The sequence below is a fragment of the Nomascus leucogenys genome, chromosome 14 (assembly GCF_006542625.1).
Source record: "Nomascus leucogenys isolate Asia chromosome 14, Asia_NLE_v1, whole genome shotgun sequence".
Lineage (NCBI taxonomy): Eukaryota > Metazoa > Chordata > Mammalia > Primates > Hylobatidae > Nomascus > Nomascus leucogenys.
In genome coordinates this window covers 26,513,306-26,530,054 of record NC_044394.1, presented here as the reverse complement: position 1 = coordinate 26,530,054, position 16,749 = coordinate 26,513,306, and the positions used below count along the sequence as shown (strand labels likewise).

At 39.7% G+C, this 16,749-nt stretch overlaps 1 protein-coding gene across 1 annotated transcript in view; it reads right to left on the bottom strand.

Annotated features, from left to right (window-relative positions):
* COMMD1 (copper metabolism domain containing 1) overlaps positions 1-16,749 on the bottom strand; it is a 232,211-nt gene that overhangs the window by 131,485 nt on the left and 83,977 nt on the right. The window contains 1 exon segment of the mRNA XM_030827897.1: positions 5,782-6,063. Coding sequence (XP_030683757.1) covers positions 5,782-6,063 — 282 coding nt within the window.

Here is a 16,749-nt window from a genome sequence, read left to right as displayed (position 1 = left end):
ACACAAACCTAGATGGTGTAGCTTGATATACACCTAGGTTATATGGTATAGCCTATTGCTTCTAGGCTATAAACCTGTACAGGGCATTACTGTACTGAACACTGTAGGCAACTGCAACACAATGGTAAGTATTATATTTGTGTAACTAAACATATCTAAATATAGAAAAGGTACCTTAAAAATACAGTGTTATCATCTTATGGGACAACTATCCTATATGTGATCCATCAGTGACTGAAATGTCATTATGCAGAGCATGATTGTATTTAGTTTATTTCAAAAGAAATTTAGAAATTAAAAATAAATGAATACCTTCCCTTGAGATTAGAGGTTTATCTATGTTTCAGACAAAATTGCTGGGTTTTTAATATAGAGCCCAACCTATTTTGATTCTGTAATGTATGGTCAGTGAATATCCCCCTCATCTAATTGTTTATAAATGACAGGAGTGAGCATATGAGTTGGTTAGAAAAAACAACTAGATCAGAAAATATAAAAATCTGTTTTCCTCTATAGGTCTGCTGAAAACTCAACCCAAAACTGGAGAAGTGCTTGAACTAAAACTTACTTGAGAAAAGGCAATAACATTTGCCATTAATAAATAAATTAAAAAACAATAAAGAGTTTTATATTTTGGGATCTCTACATGCAGGGCAGGGCATCTTAAAATGTATGTGCAAGAACAATTCAGTACTAAATGGTTCAGTACTGAGACTAAGTCTAAATGTTTCCTCACAAAATGTCCTTTTGGCCTTGAAGGACAAGAAGTCATAAAAGAAAACCCAATACATCTTTATAAAATACCCAAATTCAAGCCTAAAAAGAAGAAATAAGCATAATGAGACTCCGCTAAAGGTATAAATTACCATCCCTTCTCCCCAGTTAGTGTTTAAAAAAAGAAAACACTTCTATCGTAATCTCTACTGAAGTTCCAGGAAAGGAAAACACAACAAAGGTGTTAGGTGAGCAAATATAAAACATTTCTAAAGACATATGCCAGATTCCTACAGTCCTCATGGCTCAGATCTCACAGTGATTTATGGCCAAATATGACAGGATTTCAGTCTCATAAGCAAAGCACTTGATGTTCATCTTTTGGATATGAAATATTCACCTTAAAGCTTTCTGCATGTTTTTACAATTGAATCATGTTTTATTTTTGCAAAATTTTTACTTCTATTGGAAAAAGCATTCACTACAAGCAAAGTAATTGGGTCAGTAGTTCCTACTCATTTTCTCAAGCTTTGCAGATTTCCATTAAGGTATACTGCCTTTGTTATTTCTCTATTACTCTGGCTTCCTCATATCTCAAAGGATATTGCAATATATACCGTGGTTTAGAAAACAAGGTTATGTATGTACTTGGCTGCTGATTTTCAAATGTACTTTTTAGACCAAAGAAAAGTAATACAGACAAACTGAACAGGAGAGAGAAATTTAAATAGGGAATGAGGGAAACGAAAGAAACCCACCTTCACTAGTTCCTGAATAAATAAAATAATCTCAAGCACTCTACAAATTACGTCAAGTACAAGCAATATGCCAACATATATTGAATTCTTGTTGTAAAAATATGATACCAAGTTCTATTAACACATCAAATCCAATTATTTTGGCTACCTTTAACACAGTGGTTCTCAACCCTGGATACTGAAATCATCTGGGGAGCTTTAAAGAATAACGATACCTATGTTCCATCCCCACAGATTCTTATGTAATTGGCCGGGGGTAAGGCCTGAGCATCAAAATGTTTAAAGCTCTGAATGTGATTCTTATGTGTGACCATGGTTGAGAACTACTGCTTTAAAATGATATAAACTGAAGACAGTACTTTAGTTGCCCTGGGGTACACAGATAGACATACACACACACCAGAGTTCAACAAAAACCTGGTCACCCTTCTTGGAAGCAACTTCTTGATATCCTAGAATCATTAATTCTCTCACGAGCTCATCCAATGTCAGCAGTATGAAAACAACTTTGAGATGGGTGCCTATAGGTGTTCTAAAAATTGGGAACTTGATTTAGTAGAGTATTTCATAAATAACACTAACCTAGAAGCGGGCATAAGTACTAACCAAGGATCCAGTTCTCACAAAAACATTTCCTGTAGGATGTGGGCTGTATATTTTACTGCCAGTCTAGGTTCTATTATTGTTTACTTTATTCTTTAAAACTTTTCTTGACTTCATATATTTGTATTAAAAAAGGATTTTATAGGCCGGGTGCAGTGGCTCATGCCTGTAATCCCAGCACTTTGGGAGGCCGAGGTGGGTGGATCACAAGGTCAGGAGTTCAAGACCAGCCTGGCCAAGACAGTGAAACCCCCATCTCTACTAAAAATACAAAAAATAAGCCAGGCGCAGTGGCAGGCACCTGTAATCCCAGCTACTCGGGAGGCTGAGGAAGGAGAACCACTTGAACTCGGAGGGTGGAGGTTGCAGTGAGCCGAGATTGTGCCACTGCACTCCAGCCTGGGTGACAGAGTAAGACTCTGTCTCAAAAAACAAATAAAAAGGATTTTATGGGTTAAAGTGCAACATCAATCATTTTCATTGTGACTATTTCTTTACTACTTTGAAGTATGTGATGTACAATAAACTGTACATAATAAAGTGTACAATTTTGTAAGTTTTGACGTATGTATACAATCATTGCCACACTTTTTTCCTTTTTCTTTTTTTTTTTTCTGAGACACAGTCTCACTCTGTCACAAAGGCTAAAGTGAAGTGATCCGATCTTGGCTTGCTGCAACCTCCGCCTTCTGGGCTCAAGTGATTTTTGTGCCTCAGACTCCTAAGTAGCTGGAACTACAGACACACACCACCACACACGGCTAATTTTTTGTATTTTTAGTAGAGACAGGGTTTCACCATGTTGGCCAGGGTGGTCTCAAACTCCTGACCTCAAGTGATCTGCCTGCCTCAGCTTCCCAAAGTGCTGGGATTACAGAAGCGAGCAACCTGTAACCTAGAAACCTATGATAGTATTAACGAAATAATATCATAGCTTTCTAGGAGTCTTAAAATAGATATGTTTTCATATTCCTGCCGAAATGTTAAATATAGACAAAATGAAATAAGCACTGCTGGCAGGATGAAAACTAAATAGCCAATATAAATAGCTGGTAAAACTTAGATATCCAAGTGTGCTTATTAAATTTTTCTAATCTGTTGGATGTATGTGTGTGTGTGTGTGTGTGTGTGTGTGTGTGTGTGTGTATAAAAATATCTGTCACATAACATAATGGTTAAGAGAACAGACGACTTTTTTTTTTTAAGACCGAGTCTCACTCTGTCACCCAGGCTGGAGTGCAGTGGCACAATCTCGGCTCACTGCAAGCTCCGCCTCCTGGGTTCACACCATTCTCCTGCCTCAGACTCCCCAGTAGCTGGGATTACAGGTACCCGCCACCATGCCCAGCTAATTTTTTTGTGTTTTTAGTAGAGACGGGGTTTCACCATGTTAGCCAGGATGGTCTCGATCTCCTGATCTCGTGATCCACCTGCCTCGGCCCCCCAAAGTGCTGGGATTACAGGCATGAGCCACCACACCCGGCCTTTATTTTTTTGGGACAGAGCCTCACTGTTGCCCAGACTGGAGTGCAGTGGCACCATCTCGGCTGACAGCAACCTCTGCCTCCCAGGTTCAAGTGATTCTCCTGCCTCAGACTCCCGAGTAGCTGGGATTACAGGTGCCTGCCACCATGCCCAGCTAATTTTTGTATTTTTAGTAGAGATGGGGTTTCCCCATGTTGGCCAGGCTGGTCTCGATCTCCTGACCTCAGATGATACACCTGCCTCAGCCCCCCAAAGTGCTGGGATTACAGGCGTAAGCCACTGTGCCCAGCAAGAGAACTGACTTTAGGATCAGACAAAGTAGTCAACAAGTACAAGTAGCACTACTTTATAATAACTGAATAAAAGGTACTCCAAATTTAAAATTTTTCTTTTTTTGCGACAGGGTCTCCCACCCAGGCTGGAGTACAGTGATGTGATCCCTACTCACCACAACCTCCACCTCCCAGGATGAAGCAATTCTCCTGCTTCAGCCTCCTGAGTAACTGGGATTACAGGTGCCCGCCACCATGTCCGGCAATTTGTTGTTGTTGTTGTTGTTTTGTTTTGTTTTTGTATTTTTAGTAGAAGAGATGGGGTTTTACCATGTTGGCCAGGCTGGTCTTGAACTCCTGACCTCAAGTGATCCACCTGCCTTGGCCTTCCAAAGTGCTGGGACTACAGAGATGAGCCACTGCACCCGGCCAAAAACTTTTAATGATTTTTTTTTTTTTTTTCTGGTGGAATATCGCTCTTGTCACCCAGGCTGGAGTGCAGTGGCTCGATCTCAGCTCACTGCAACCTCCACCTCCTGGATTCAAGCGATTCTCCTGCCTCAGCCTCCCAAGTAGCTGGGATTATAGGCGCCTGCCACCATGCCTGGCTAATTTTTGTATTTTTAGTAGAGACAAGGTTTCACCATGTTGGCCAGGCTGGTCTCAAAGTCCTGACCTCAGGTGATCCACCCACCCTGGCCTCCCAAAGTGTTGGGATTACAGGCGTGAGCCACTATGCTCAGGCTGAATTATCTTTTATTATTTAAAAAAAATTTTTTTCTTGAGACAGAGTTTCACTCTTATTGCCCAGGCTGGAGTGCAATGGCATGATCTCGGCTCACTGCAACCTCTACCTCCCAGGTTCAAGCGATTCTCGTGCCTCAGCCTCCCAAGTAGCTAGGATTACAGGCATGTTCCACCATGCCCAGGTAATTTTGTATTTTTAGTAGAGACGGTGTTTCTTCATGTTGGTCAGGTTGGCCTCGAACTCCTGACCTCAGGTGATCCGCCAACCTCAGCCTCCCAAAGTGCTGGGATTACAGGCATGAGCCACCATGCCAGGCCCTGATTTATCTTTTAAATTAAAATTAAAGTCAGTACAGAACTGCAAACACTGAAAAATCTAAAGAAACTATAAAAGAAAATATGTAAGAAAATCTGATAGCTCATCAAGTAAGAAATAAATTTCTATTGTAGGATATAATAGAAGCACTTATTTGATTATTTATCTGAAAATAAATGTGATTAGCTAATTCATTGACCTGGGTTTTCTCTTCCTAATTACCAGTTTCTTTTTTTTTCCCCAAAGACATAAGCCAGATCATTAAAAGTCTGAGCTGGCAGTCATCTGGAACACAAAGTGAATGACTTCAAGAAAAACCATATAGACATTAAAATTATCTGCTATAATGACTGCTGTAACTGTTGGGAAAAGAAGCACTGTACGTAAGATTAAACTGAGAATTATTTGTGACCTCAAGGACAGAGATAGCACATTTAGGGGTCTTTATGAACAATGTATTAATGTAAATTAAGATACACTGCCTCCTATACCTGACTGATTATTAAAGGTGACTGGATGAGATTGTGTTGTTTAATCCAAATTCTTGGTCTTTATTTATTATCTCTATTATTGCCTTGGAAATTCTGACCAAACGCCGAGGATTTTGAGATCTAACCAAATGCAGTAGTGGTCAGCTTCTGAGCAATCACATTATTGGCCCATTCCGTTCTTCTGAGACAGCTGCCAGGACCCTGAGGCTAGTTTCCAGACTCTGTCCACAAGTGAGAGTATCCAAATTTTCAGATGATTCTACCTCTGAAAAAGGATTCTAGGAAACAGTGTCTTTTCCTGTTGCTGTTATTGCATAAAATCAAGCTGAACAGACAAGCTAACATGTGGCGAAAAATAGAGTTTACAAAGGAAAATTGACTTAAGTTTAACTCACCTGTCCATATTTGCCTAATTCCAGCTCTATAATGGCAACAGGTGTGTGTATTTGAGCTCAGTGCCTTGACTGAGACTTGCCATCAACTCTCCAGCTCAGGCCCCAAAGCCCGCTATTCCAGCGGCTCTGGTTCATGAGGCTCTCACGGATTTTTGTCTTGTGGCTCTTCCAGAATTTGGAAATGACAGCAGCTTGGTCAGATGTGATCCCACCTTGCTTTTTGGTTTGAGCAGTCAAGAATGCCTCCAGCTGGTTGAAATCCATGTCTGCAGACGCAATAGACTATAAAGATGACAGAAAAAGCAAAAAATTTGAATTTAGTAGGTAACTAGAAAAAGATAGCTTCTTAACTACAGATCATATTTTGAGTGACTCTTAAATCACTGAAACAGCCCAGACACAATGGCTCACACCTGTAATCTCAGCACTTTGGGAGGCAGAAGCAAGATCACTTGAGGTTAGGAGTTAGAGACCAAACTGGCCAACATGGTGAAACCCTGTCTCTACTAAAACTACAAAAATTAGCCAGGCATAGTTGTGCGTGGTATATATGCAATAACAGCAATCTCAGTAATCTCAGCTACTCAGGAGGCTGAGGCACAAGAATCGCTTCAACCGGGAGGCAGAGACTGCAGTGAGCCAAAATTGCGCCACTGCACTCCAGCCTGGGTGACAGAGAGAGACCCTGTCTCAAAATAAACTTTAATGAAAGGTCATCAAGGGATAGTAAAGAGGCCAGGTACGGTGGCTCACACCTGTAATCCCAGCACTTTGCAAAGCTGAGGTGGGCAGATCGCTTGAGGTCAGAAATTCGAGACCAGCCTGGCCAAAACTGTGAAACCCTGTTTTTCTACTAAAAATACAAAATTGGCCGAGTGTAGCTGCGCACACCTGTAGTCCCAGCTACTCGGGAGGCTGAGGCAGGAGAATCACTTGAACCCGGGAGGCAGAGGTAGCAGTGAGCTCAGATCGCACCACTACACTCCAGCCTGAGCGACAGAGCAAGACTGCACTCAAAAAAAAAAAAGTGGGTGGGAGAGGGTGCAGACAGTAATGAGAATAAGCTCTTTATAACAAAAATACTCCCTTTGGAAACATCAAATATCAGAAAAGCTACTGTTAAAAATTCCATGTCACTCAATTTGGTATCAATAACTAGAATATAATTTTTAAATATCCAGTTCTATGGCGGGGAGATAAAATGAAAATTTTTTTGAAGTAATAAAACAAGCCAGGTGTGGTGATATGTGCCTGTAGTCCTAGCTACTTGGGGAGCTGAGGCAGGAGGACGGCTGGAGCCCAGGAGTTTAAGTACAGCCTGGGCAACATAGCAAGACCCTGTCTCTAAAATAATAATAATAACAATAAAACAAAAGAATAAAATTGGTTGTCTGATAAAACCTTACATAATTTCACAATGCCTTATAGCCAGGCTTGGTTTGATATACTTCAACTGTATAATGCCTTATCCATATGATGCACTAAGTAAATTATTGTTAAGTGAATGTATTATCTTAGCTTTGAAGCCCATCTTCAGCCAAACAGCTCATTCACAATAATACTACTGTGAAATTATATGCTACTTTATACTTTCCCATAAATTTTCAAAAGTTAATTGCCATTGAATCTGGGTTCTCTATTCTAGCATTCAAGAAGACACAGTAACTAAATATAAGCTCAAGCATAGTAACATGCCTTAAATTTGCACAGTAATCTTTAGCATACCATAGCATTTTCACATCTACAGGCATACTTCATTTTATTGTGCATCATTTTATTGCATTTCACTTTATTATACTTCACAGATACTGCATTTTTTACAAATTGAAGGTCTGTGGCAACCCTATACTAAGCAAGTCTATTGGTACCATTTTTCAAATAGCATATGCTCACCTTGTGTCTCTGTGTCACATTTTGAAAATTCTCGTATTTCAAACTTTTTCACTATTATTTATATCTGTCATGGTGATCAGTGATCAGAGATCTTCAATGTTACTACTGGAATTCTTTCAGGGTGCCATGAACCATGCCCATAGAAGACAGATAAACTAACTAATTGATAAATGTCTTGTATTCTGACTGCTCCAACCACTGGCCGTTCCTTCTCTTTCCCTCTCTGCAGGCCTCCCTATGACCTGAGACACACAATATTGAAATTAGGCCAATTAATAACCCTACAACGGCTTCTAAGTATTCAAGTGAAAAAGTCACACATATCTCATTTTAAATCAAAAGCTAGAAATGTTTAAGCTTAGAGAGGAAGCCAAGATAGGCTGAAATCTAGGCCTCCTGTGCCAGACAGCTAGCCAAGTTGTGAATGCCAAGGAGAAGTTCTTGAAAGAAATTAAAAGTGCTACTCCAGTGCACACACAAATGACAAGAAAGCAAAACAGAGCCGGGCGCAGTGGTTCACGCCTGTAATCTCAGCGCTTTGGGAGGCCGAATCGGGCAGATCACTTGAGGTCAGGAGTTCGAGACCAGCCTGGACAACATGGTGAAACCCAGTCTCTACTAAAAATACAAAAATTAGCTGGGCGTAGTGGTGCACGCCTGTAATCCAAGCTACTCGGGAGGCTGAGGCAGGAGAAATGCATGAACCCAGGAGGCAGAGGTTGCAGTGAGCCGAGATAGTACGACTGCACTTCCAGCCTCAGCCTGGAGGACAGAGTGAGACTCTGTCTCAAAAAAAAAAAAAAAAAAAAAAAAAAAAAAAGAAAGAAAGAAAGCATAACAGCCTTACTGCTGATATGGAGAAGGTTTTGGTGGTCTGGACAAAAGATCAAACCAGCCACCACATTCCCATAAGCCAAAACCTAATCGAGGGCAAGGCCCTAACTTTCTTTAATTATATGTAGGTTGTGAGAGGTGAGAAAGCTTACAGAAGAAAAGTTTGAAGAAAGGTTGGTTCATGAGGTTTAAAGAAAGAAGTTGTCTCCATTAACACAAAAGCACAAGATGAAGCAGCAAGTGCTGATGTAGGAGCTGCAGTGAGTTATCCAGAAGATCTAGCTATTTGATGAAGGTGGTTACACTAAACAAAAGATTTTCAATATAGATGAAACAGCCATGTAGTGGAAAAAGATACCATCTAGGACTTTATTTTTTGTTTGTGAGTTCTCATAAAATAGGACTTTCACAGCTAGAGAGAAGTCAATGCCTAGCTTCAAAGGACAGGCTGACTCTCTTGTTAGGGGCTAATGCAGCTGGTGACTTGAAGTTGAAGCCAATGCTCATCTACCATTCAGAAAACTCTAGGGCCCTTAAGAATGATGTTAAATCTACTCTGCCCGTGCTCTATAAACAGAACAACAAAGCCTAAACAGCATATCTGTTTACAGCATGGCTTGCTGAATTTAAAATATTCACAGTGCGCTTAATATTTTACGGAAACCTACTGCTCAGAAAAAAGATTCCTTTCAAAATATTACTACTAACAATGCACGTAGTCACTCAAGAGCGCTGATGGAGACGTACAAGGAGATGTTATTTTCATGACTGCTAACATGGCATTCATTCTGCAGTCCATGGATCAAGAAGTAATTTTGACTGTCAAGTCTTTTTTTTTTTAAGAAATACATTTTGTGACTAGGCATAGTGGCTCAAGCCTATAATCTCAGCACTTGGGAGGCCGAGGTGGGCAGATTGCTTGAGCCTGGGAGTTCAAGACCATTCTGGGCAACATGGCAAGACCATGTTTTTACAAAAAATACAAAAAAATTAGCCAGGTAGGGTAGTACGTATCTGTGGTCCCAGCTACTTAAGAGGCTGAGGTGGGAGGATCACTGTGAACACAGGGGATCAAGGCTGCATAAGCCAAGATGGCACCATTGCACTCCTGCCTGGGTGACACAGCAAGACCCTGTCTAAAAAGAAAAAAAAAAAGAAAGAAAGAAATACATTTTGTAAGGCTATAGCTGCCATAGACAATGATTACTCTAATGGATCCAGGCAGAATAAACTGAAAACCTTCAGGAAAGGATTCACCATTCTAGATGCCATTAAGAACATTCACGATTCATAGAAGAATGTCAAAATATCCACATTAACGGGAGTTTGGAAGAAGTTGATTCCATCCTTCATGGATGACTTTGAGGAGTCCAAGACTTCAGTGGAGGAAGTAACTGCATATGTGGTGAAAACAGCAAGAGATCAAGAATTAGAAGTGAAATCTGAAGATGTGATTGAATTGCTGCAATCTTATGATCAAACTTGAATGGATAAGAAGTTACTCCTTATGAAGGAGTAAACAAAGTGGTTTCTTGGTATCTAGTCCTAGTAAAGATGTTGTGAACATTGTTGAAGTGACAACAAAGGACTTAGAACATTACAGAAACTTAGTTGATAAAGCAGCAGCAGGGTTGGAGAGAACTGACTCCAATTTGGAAAGAGGTTCTACTGTGGGTAAAATGCTATCAAACAGCATCACATGCTACAGAGAAATCTTTCATGAAAGGGAGAGTCCACGGATGCAACAACCTCATTGTTGTGTTATTTAGGAAATTGCCACAGCCACCCCAACTTTCAGCAATCACCACTCTGATCAGTAAGCAGCCACTGACATCAAGGCAATTAAAATCCCACTTCTGACACACACACACACACACACACACACACACACACACACACACACATATTTAGAAAACAAAAACAAGACATCAAGGCAAGACCCTCCACCAGCAAAAAGAATATGACTAGATGAAGGCTCAGGTAATCATTAGCATTTTTTAGCAATAAAGTTTTTAGGTTTTTTTTGGGAGATGGGGTCTCTGTTACCCAGGCTGGAGTGCAGGGGCACAATCATAGCTCACTGTAGCCTCAAACTCCTGGGCTCAAGTAATGCTCTCACTTCAGCCTCTTGAATAGTAATAAAGTATCCCTTAATTAAAGTATGTATACTGCTTTTAAAGACACAGTGCTCTTACAATATAGTGTAGTATGATATGGTATGGTATAGTATAAACATAACTTTAATGCACTAGGAAACTAAAAAATTCATGTGACTCGCTTAATTGCATTATTCACTTTATTGTGGCCACCTGGAACCAAACCCAAGGTATTTCTGAGGTATGTCTGTATTACTGCACTTGACCCTCATAATCAATTTTCAAAGGCAATGAGATAGACAACAGTATTATAGTGCTCTTCACTCTCAACTTACAGAAAAGGAAACTGAAGCTTCAAGCAGTCAACTGATTTTTCTGAAAGCACCATGAGATAAATGCAGGGCCAAAGCCTCAACAGTTAAGCCAGGTTTCCCTCTGATTAGTTGTCACAAGTGACTACATAGAGAAGTAGACTCGGTATCACCACCACTGAAAAAAATGTAAACTGGTACATTCTGCCAACAATGATAGAGATGCCAGTCCCCAACGAGTAGCTACAATGCTTCAGTTGCTGGCCTTCAGAGATCCTGAGACATCAAACAGTGATTTGAAGAGTATTACCACAAATTGTTTACTTGAGGTTTAGATGAGTGAGGAATATGTAAGTGTTATCAGAACTTAGGAGGCCAACTAGCTCAGTTTAACAGTGAATAGAAAAACTGAGAGATAAGATTGTGAAGGCAGTCTGGAACCAGACTAAAGTACATCAAGTTTAGATATTGTTATATATATGCAATGAGGGGCCACTAAAGGCTAGGTAACTGGGAAATCATGATGCAACGTGTGGTTTAGAACGCTGAATCTTGCCAGTGTGGTGTCACATGCCTGCAGTCCCAGCTACTCCAGAGGCTGAGGCAGGAGGATTGTTCAAGCCCTGGAGGTTGAGACCAGCCTGGAAAACACAGCAAAACCCTGTCTCTCTTTTAAAAATGTTTTTCATTAAAAAAAATTTTTTTAAGCTGAATCTGATAACAGTAAGTAGTTGGACTAAAGTGAAAAATTTCCAGAGGGCTAGGGAAATGGAGCCTAGGAGAGGACAGCAGCAGTTAATAAGTTAGTCCCCAGGGTAAGCTTCCCCTTGCCTCTTCTTTGCTAAGCCCCTATCTTAGTGGCCATGGGGACTGGCATAAGCTCCAAACCAGACAGATCACAATATCCTCCTTTCTCTGGGCACACTGACTGGTCTAAATGAATTTCCCAATTTAGAGCAGGAGAAATGGTCTTGTCCTTTTGGGTCATAGTATAAGAAGGACATGAGGCTGGGGTTATAGACAGCATTTTCTTGGACCTTTTGGCAAAAGCATGTCTGCAAGAAAATAGAATGAAGCCAAGGAGAGATGAGAGTGGATTTTAATGGGGTGATATCCCTGTTTTATAGTTCCCAAGACCCTGGTTCCTGCAGGCCTTCCTGCAATTCTATAATGCTATCTCAGCATCCTTCCTACAGACAACCCAAAATTCCATCAACTATTCAATTTAAGCTGCATTCCTATAATTTGGAACCAAGAGTCCTGACTAAAAGAGGGTGGTGGCAGTGGGAACAGAAGAATGTAAAGGTAAAAATACCAGGTAGAACATAGGTAGAGCAAGTGAGACTGGAGCTGAAAGAAAAACAAGCTGTAATCCAGCACTTTGGGAGGCGGAGGTGGGCAGGTCATCTGAGGTCAGGAGTTCATGACCAGCCTGACCAACATGGAGAAACCCCATCTCCACTAACAATACAAAAATCAGCCGGGTGTGGTGGCAGGTGCCTGTAATCCCACCTACTCAAGAGGCTGATGCAGGAGAATCACTTGAACTCAGGAGGCAGAGGTTGCAGTGAGCCAAGATTGCGCCACTGCACTTCAGCCTGGGCGACACAGTGAGACTCCGCCAAGAAAGAAAGAAGAAAGAAAAGAAAAGAGAAAAGAAAAGACAAGAATTATTTTGTATAATATACTATAATTAAGTCAAATTATTTCCACTGACACCTTGCTTCACAATATTATGTCACAAGTCAGGTAATTTGTATCATTCTTCTCAAATAATATCAAGAGATTTCCATTCTGATATAATTTCATCCATGACAAAAGTTATTTTGGTTGGGTTCCAGTCAATAATACCTTGAACTAGGGTCAATTCATCCAAATTGAGAACAATCAAAAATTAAATGAGAAATTGATTTTGGTTTGGGTTCAAAGTCATCAATTTTCACTTAAGAAATATTTGAATAGCCACCATAAAACAGATACTGTTCACAGCACACCACTTCCATCTACTGGCAGCCTAGGCTGACAGCCTGGAACTCATCCTTTATTCTTCTCTCTCTTCCACGTCTTGAATCAGTGGTTTTCAACACTGGCTGCACATTAGAATCCTGAAGTACGATTTTAAAATATCAGTGCCCAGCTATTATCCCAGAAATTCTGATTTCTAGGAATTATGGAGTAAAGCCTAGGCACTGGTATTGTTAAAAAGCTTCCAAAGTGATTCTGGCAGGCAACAAAGGGTTAAAAACAAATGCCTCTGGCAGTAAAATGAGTTCGAAAAGAAAAAGAAAAACAAATGCCTGTAACTTTCAATTGTCAAATTCTACTGATTGTTACATCTGAAATAATTCTCTAATAATATGTCCCCTCTGGTCTGTCCCTACTAGCTAGTAGAAGCCCTCACTATCTTGAACCTAAACTAAGGGTGGACTCCCTCAAGTCTATCTTCTATACCACTATCAAAGTGATCTATCTATAATATAAATATAGGATGCTGGCACTTGCTTGTTTAAAGTTATCCCATGGCTGGCTATTATTTGCTTCAGTGGTGGTCAGGCAGAACAGTGTCAAGCACTCTCCTATGAGGTATAACGTAAGTTGTTCATACTATAGTGGAGCCGTAGTAGTAGTACAAGTATTAATGTTTGTAAAGATTTTTATAAGTATAAATCAGAGGGTTTTCAAAGTATCCTTATATTAAACAATTACCTCCCTCATTTTAATTGTTTACTTGAATGGAAGAAAAAAAGAAAATTACAAACACAGGAACTCTGCATAGAACTATATTATGCATGTATTACTATCTGTTAAATGTGTCACAGAGGAATAAAAATTTGAAAACTGATAAACCAAAACAGTGGTTCTCAATCAGGTAGTATTGCCCTCCCAAAGGCACCTGAGAAATGGTGGAGGCTACATTTGGTTTCACAGTGATTGGAGGGAGTGCTGTTCGCATTAAGTGGGCAGGAGCTAGGGATGCTCGGCATCCTTCAATGCCCAGGAAACAGGAGTTGGCAAGCTTTCTGTAAAAGTTGTAACCATCTGTTGCATATTCTTCCCTTTTTTGTACAACTCTTTAAAAATGTAAAAACTATTCTTAGCTCATGGGCTATATAAATACAGGCAGTGTGACCACCTGTGGGCTGATGTTTGCAGACCCCTGACCACGAACATCCCACAGGACAAAAAGACCTGTGTCTCACATGACTTTGCAATGTCCCATCTGACAATGTGTGGAAAAACTTGTTTATAATTACTTGAGCCTAAAAATTAAGTATTTTGTTTTACATAAAAAAGTATTTTTTTCACGGTTTTAATAAACACCAAGTTTTCCAGGAATGCAATTAATACAACTTGTACTTTGACTTGGTTAGAACTTTACAAATAGGATGTTAAGTATTTTGAAAAATCTCATTACCAGTGACAATACCATTTAAAATATCTTACCTACCAATACAATACATTTTATATACCTGCATTTGTTGCTGTGCATTCACAGCAATACCATGTATAGGTACAAGCATCTGATTAATTCATTACATGTTCTAATGACATAATGCTTAAACATTTATATTTTAATATATATATTTCAAATCATGTTGTTTCAGATTTCTTATACTTTTCCTTTGTATTACATTTATGACATCATATTAGAAATTATGTGTTAATTTTATTATATGTGAATTGTAAGAATTCCTTTTAAGGATCATAAAGGACCATTAGAAAATATTTACTATAAAAAAATGAAACACTGGGTTGGGTATGTTTGAGAATCACTGAGCATGAAGTTCAAACTCAACACAACAGGCCCTGGCTTATCTTTTAGTGTCTTACAACTTCCTGCCTCCTGCACTTGACACTCAAACACCACTAACCTGTTTGTAATTCCCCAACTAGCAATCCCAATATGATGCTGCTTCTGTTCGTGCTATTCTAAATGTTCTGAAATGTCCTATCATCACCTTCAACAGATTAATTTCTATTCACCATTCAAGACTCAGTTCAAGTATGGCTTCCCCAATACCCCTCCTCTCCTAGTAAGGTAAGTGCCCCTTTCTCTTCCAAAAATGCCTTAATATCTCTATCCCTGCACTTACCTCAATGAAACGAAATTATGTCAAAAAGTCTGTTTGACCCAACAGAGTCTAAACTTTGAGAGCAGGGTCTATGTATCTCTGCAAATACATCACCTAACACCTTGAAGTAGAATTCATATTCCAACAAGCATTCATACTGTATCAATAACATTTCAAATAAAAAATTCTAAATGTTGCAGATCAACATTAAGTCCAGAATTCTTTAAAGCTACCAACTTCTTGCTTTACAAAATTCTCTCACATACATTCGCGAACCATAAACTTCTTTAAGATAAGAGTAGAAAGTAATTCAGGGTGCTGATTTCTGCTTGCCTAATCTAGCCTAGCAAATTAGCAAGGGGCTCATAGCCAAAAAAAAATAAAAAAATTAGGCTAGGATACTAAAGAAAAAAAAAGAATTTGAATGAAAAATGAAGATGTAATTCATCACTTTTTTTTTCTTTTGAGACAGGATCTTGCTCTCTCACCCAGCTGGAGTGCAGTGGCACAATCACGGCTCACTACAGCCTTGTCCTCCTGGGCTCAAGCAATCCTTCCACCTCAGTCTTCTGAGTAGCTGGGACTACAAGCGTGCACCACCATGCCTGGCATTATGTATGTGTGTGTGTGTGTGTGTGTATATATTTTATTTTTTGTAAAGACAGAGTGATATGGTTTGGCTCTGTGACCCCACCTAAATCTCATCTTGTAGCTCCCATAATTCCCGCATGTTGTGAGAGGGACCCACTGGGAGATAACTGATTCATGGGGGCGGGTCTTTCCCGTGCGGTGACAGTGAATAAGTGTCACGAGATTTGATGGTTTTAAAAACGGGAGTTTCCAGTTCAACCATTGTGGAAGTCAGTGTGGCGATTCCTCAGGGATCTAGAACTAGAAATACCATTTGACCTAGTCATCCCATTACTGGGTATATACCCAAAGGATTATAAATCATGCTGCTATAAAGACACATGCACATGTATGTTTATTGTGGCACTATTCACAATAGCAAAGACTTGGAACCAACCTAAATGTCCAAAAACGATAGACTGGATTAAGAAAATGTGGCATATATACACCATGGAATACTATGCGGCCATAAAAAATGATGAGTTCATGTCCTTTGTAGGGACATGGATGAAACCGGAAACCATCATTCTCAGCAAATTATCGCAAGGACAAAAAACCAAACACCGCATGTTCTCACTCATAGGTGGGAATTGAACAATGATAACACATGGACACAAGAAGGGGAACATCACACACCGGGGACTGTTTTGGGGTGGGGGGAGGGGGGAGGGATAGCATTAGGAGATATACCTAATGCTAAATGACAAGTTAATGGGTGCAGCACACCAACATGGCACATGTATGCATATGTAACAAACCTGCACGTTGTGCACATGTACCCTAAAACTTAAAGTATAATAATAATAAAATTTAAAAAAAGAAAAAAAAAAGGTTTTAGAAGCAGAAAGACCAAAAAAAAAAAAAAAAAGAATAAAACATTTTGCAATGACCACATTCTTGACGGTTTTTAAATTCATGATTTTGTACAGGACTGAACCTCAATTTTTTGAGCTGGTTTAATAGGAATAAATTAGTTTCTATAAAATAAATAAATTAATTAATTAAAGTCTGTTTTATCTGAGAAAAAAAAATGGGAGTTTCCCTGCACAAACTCTTCTCTTGTCTGCCGCCATGTGAGACATGTCTTTCACCTTCCACCATGATTGTGAGGCCTCCCTGGCCACGTGGAAC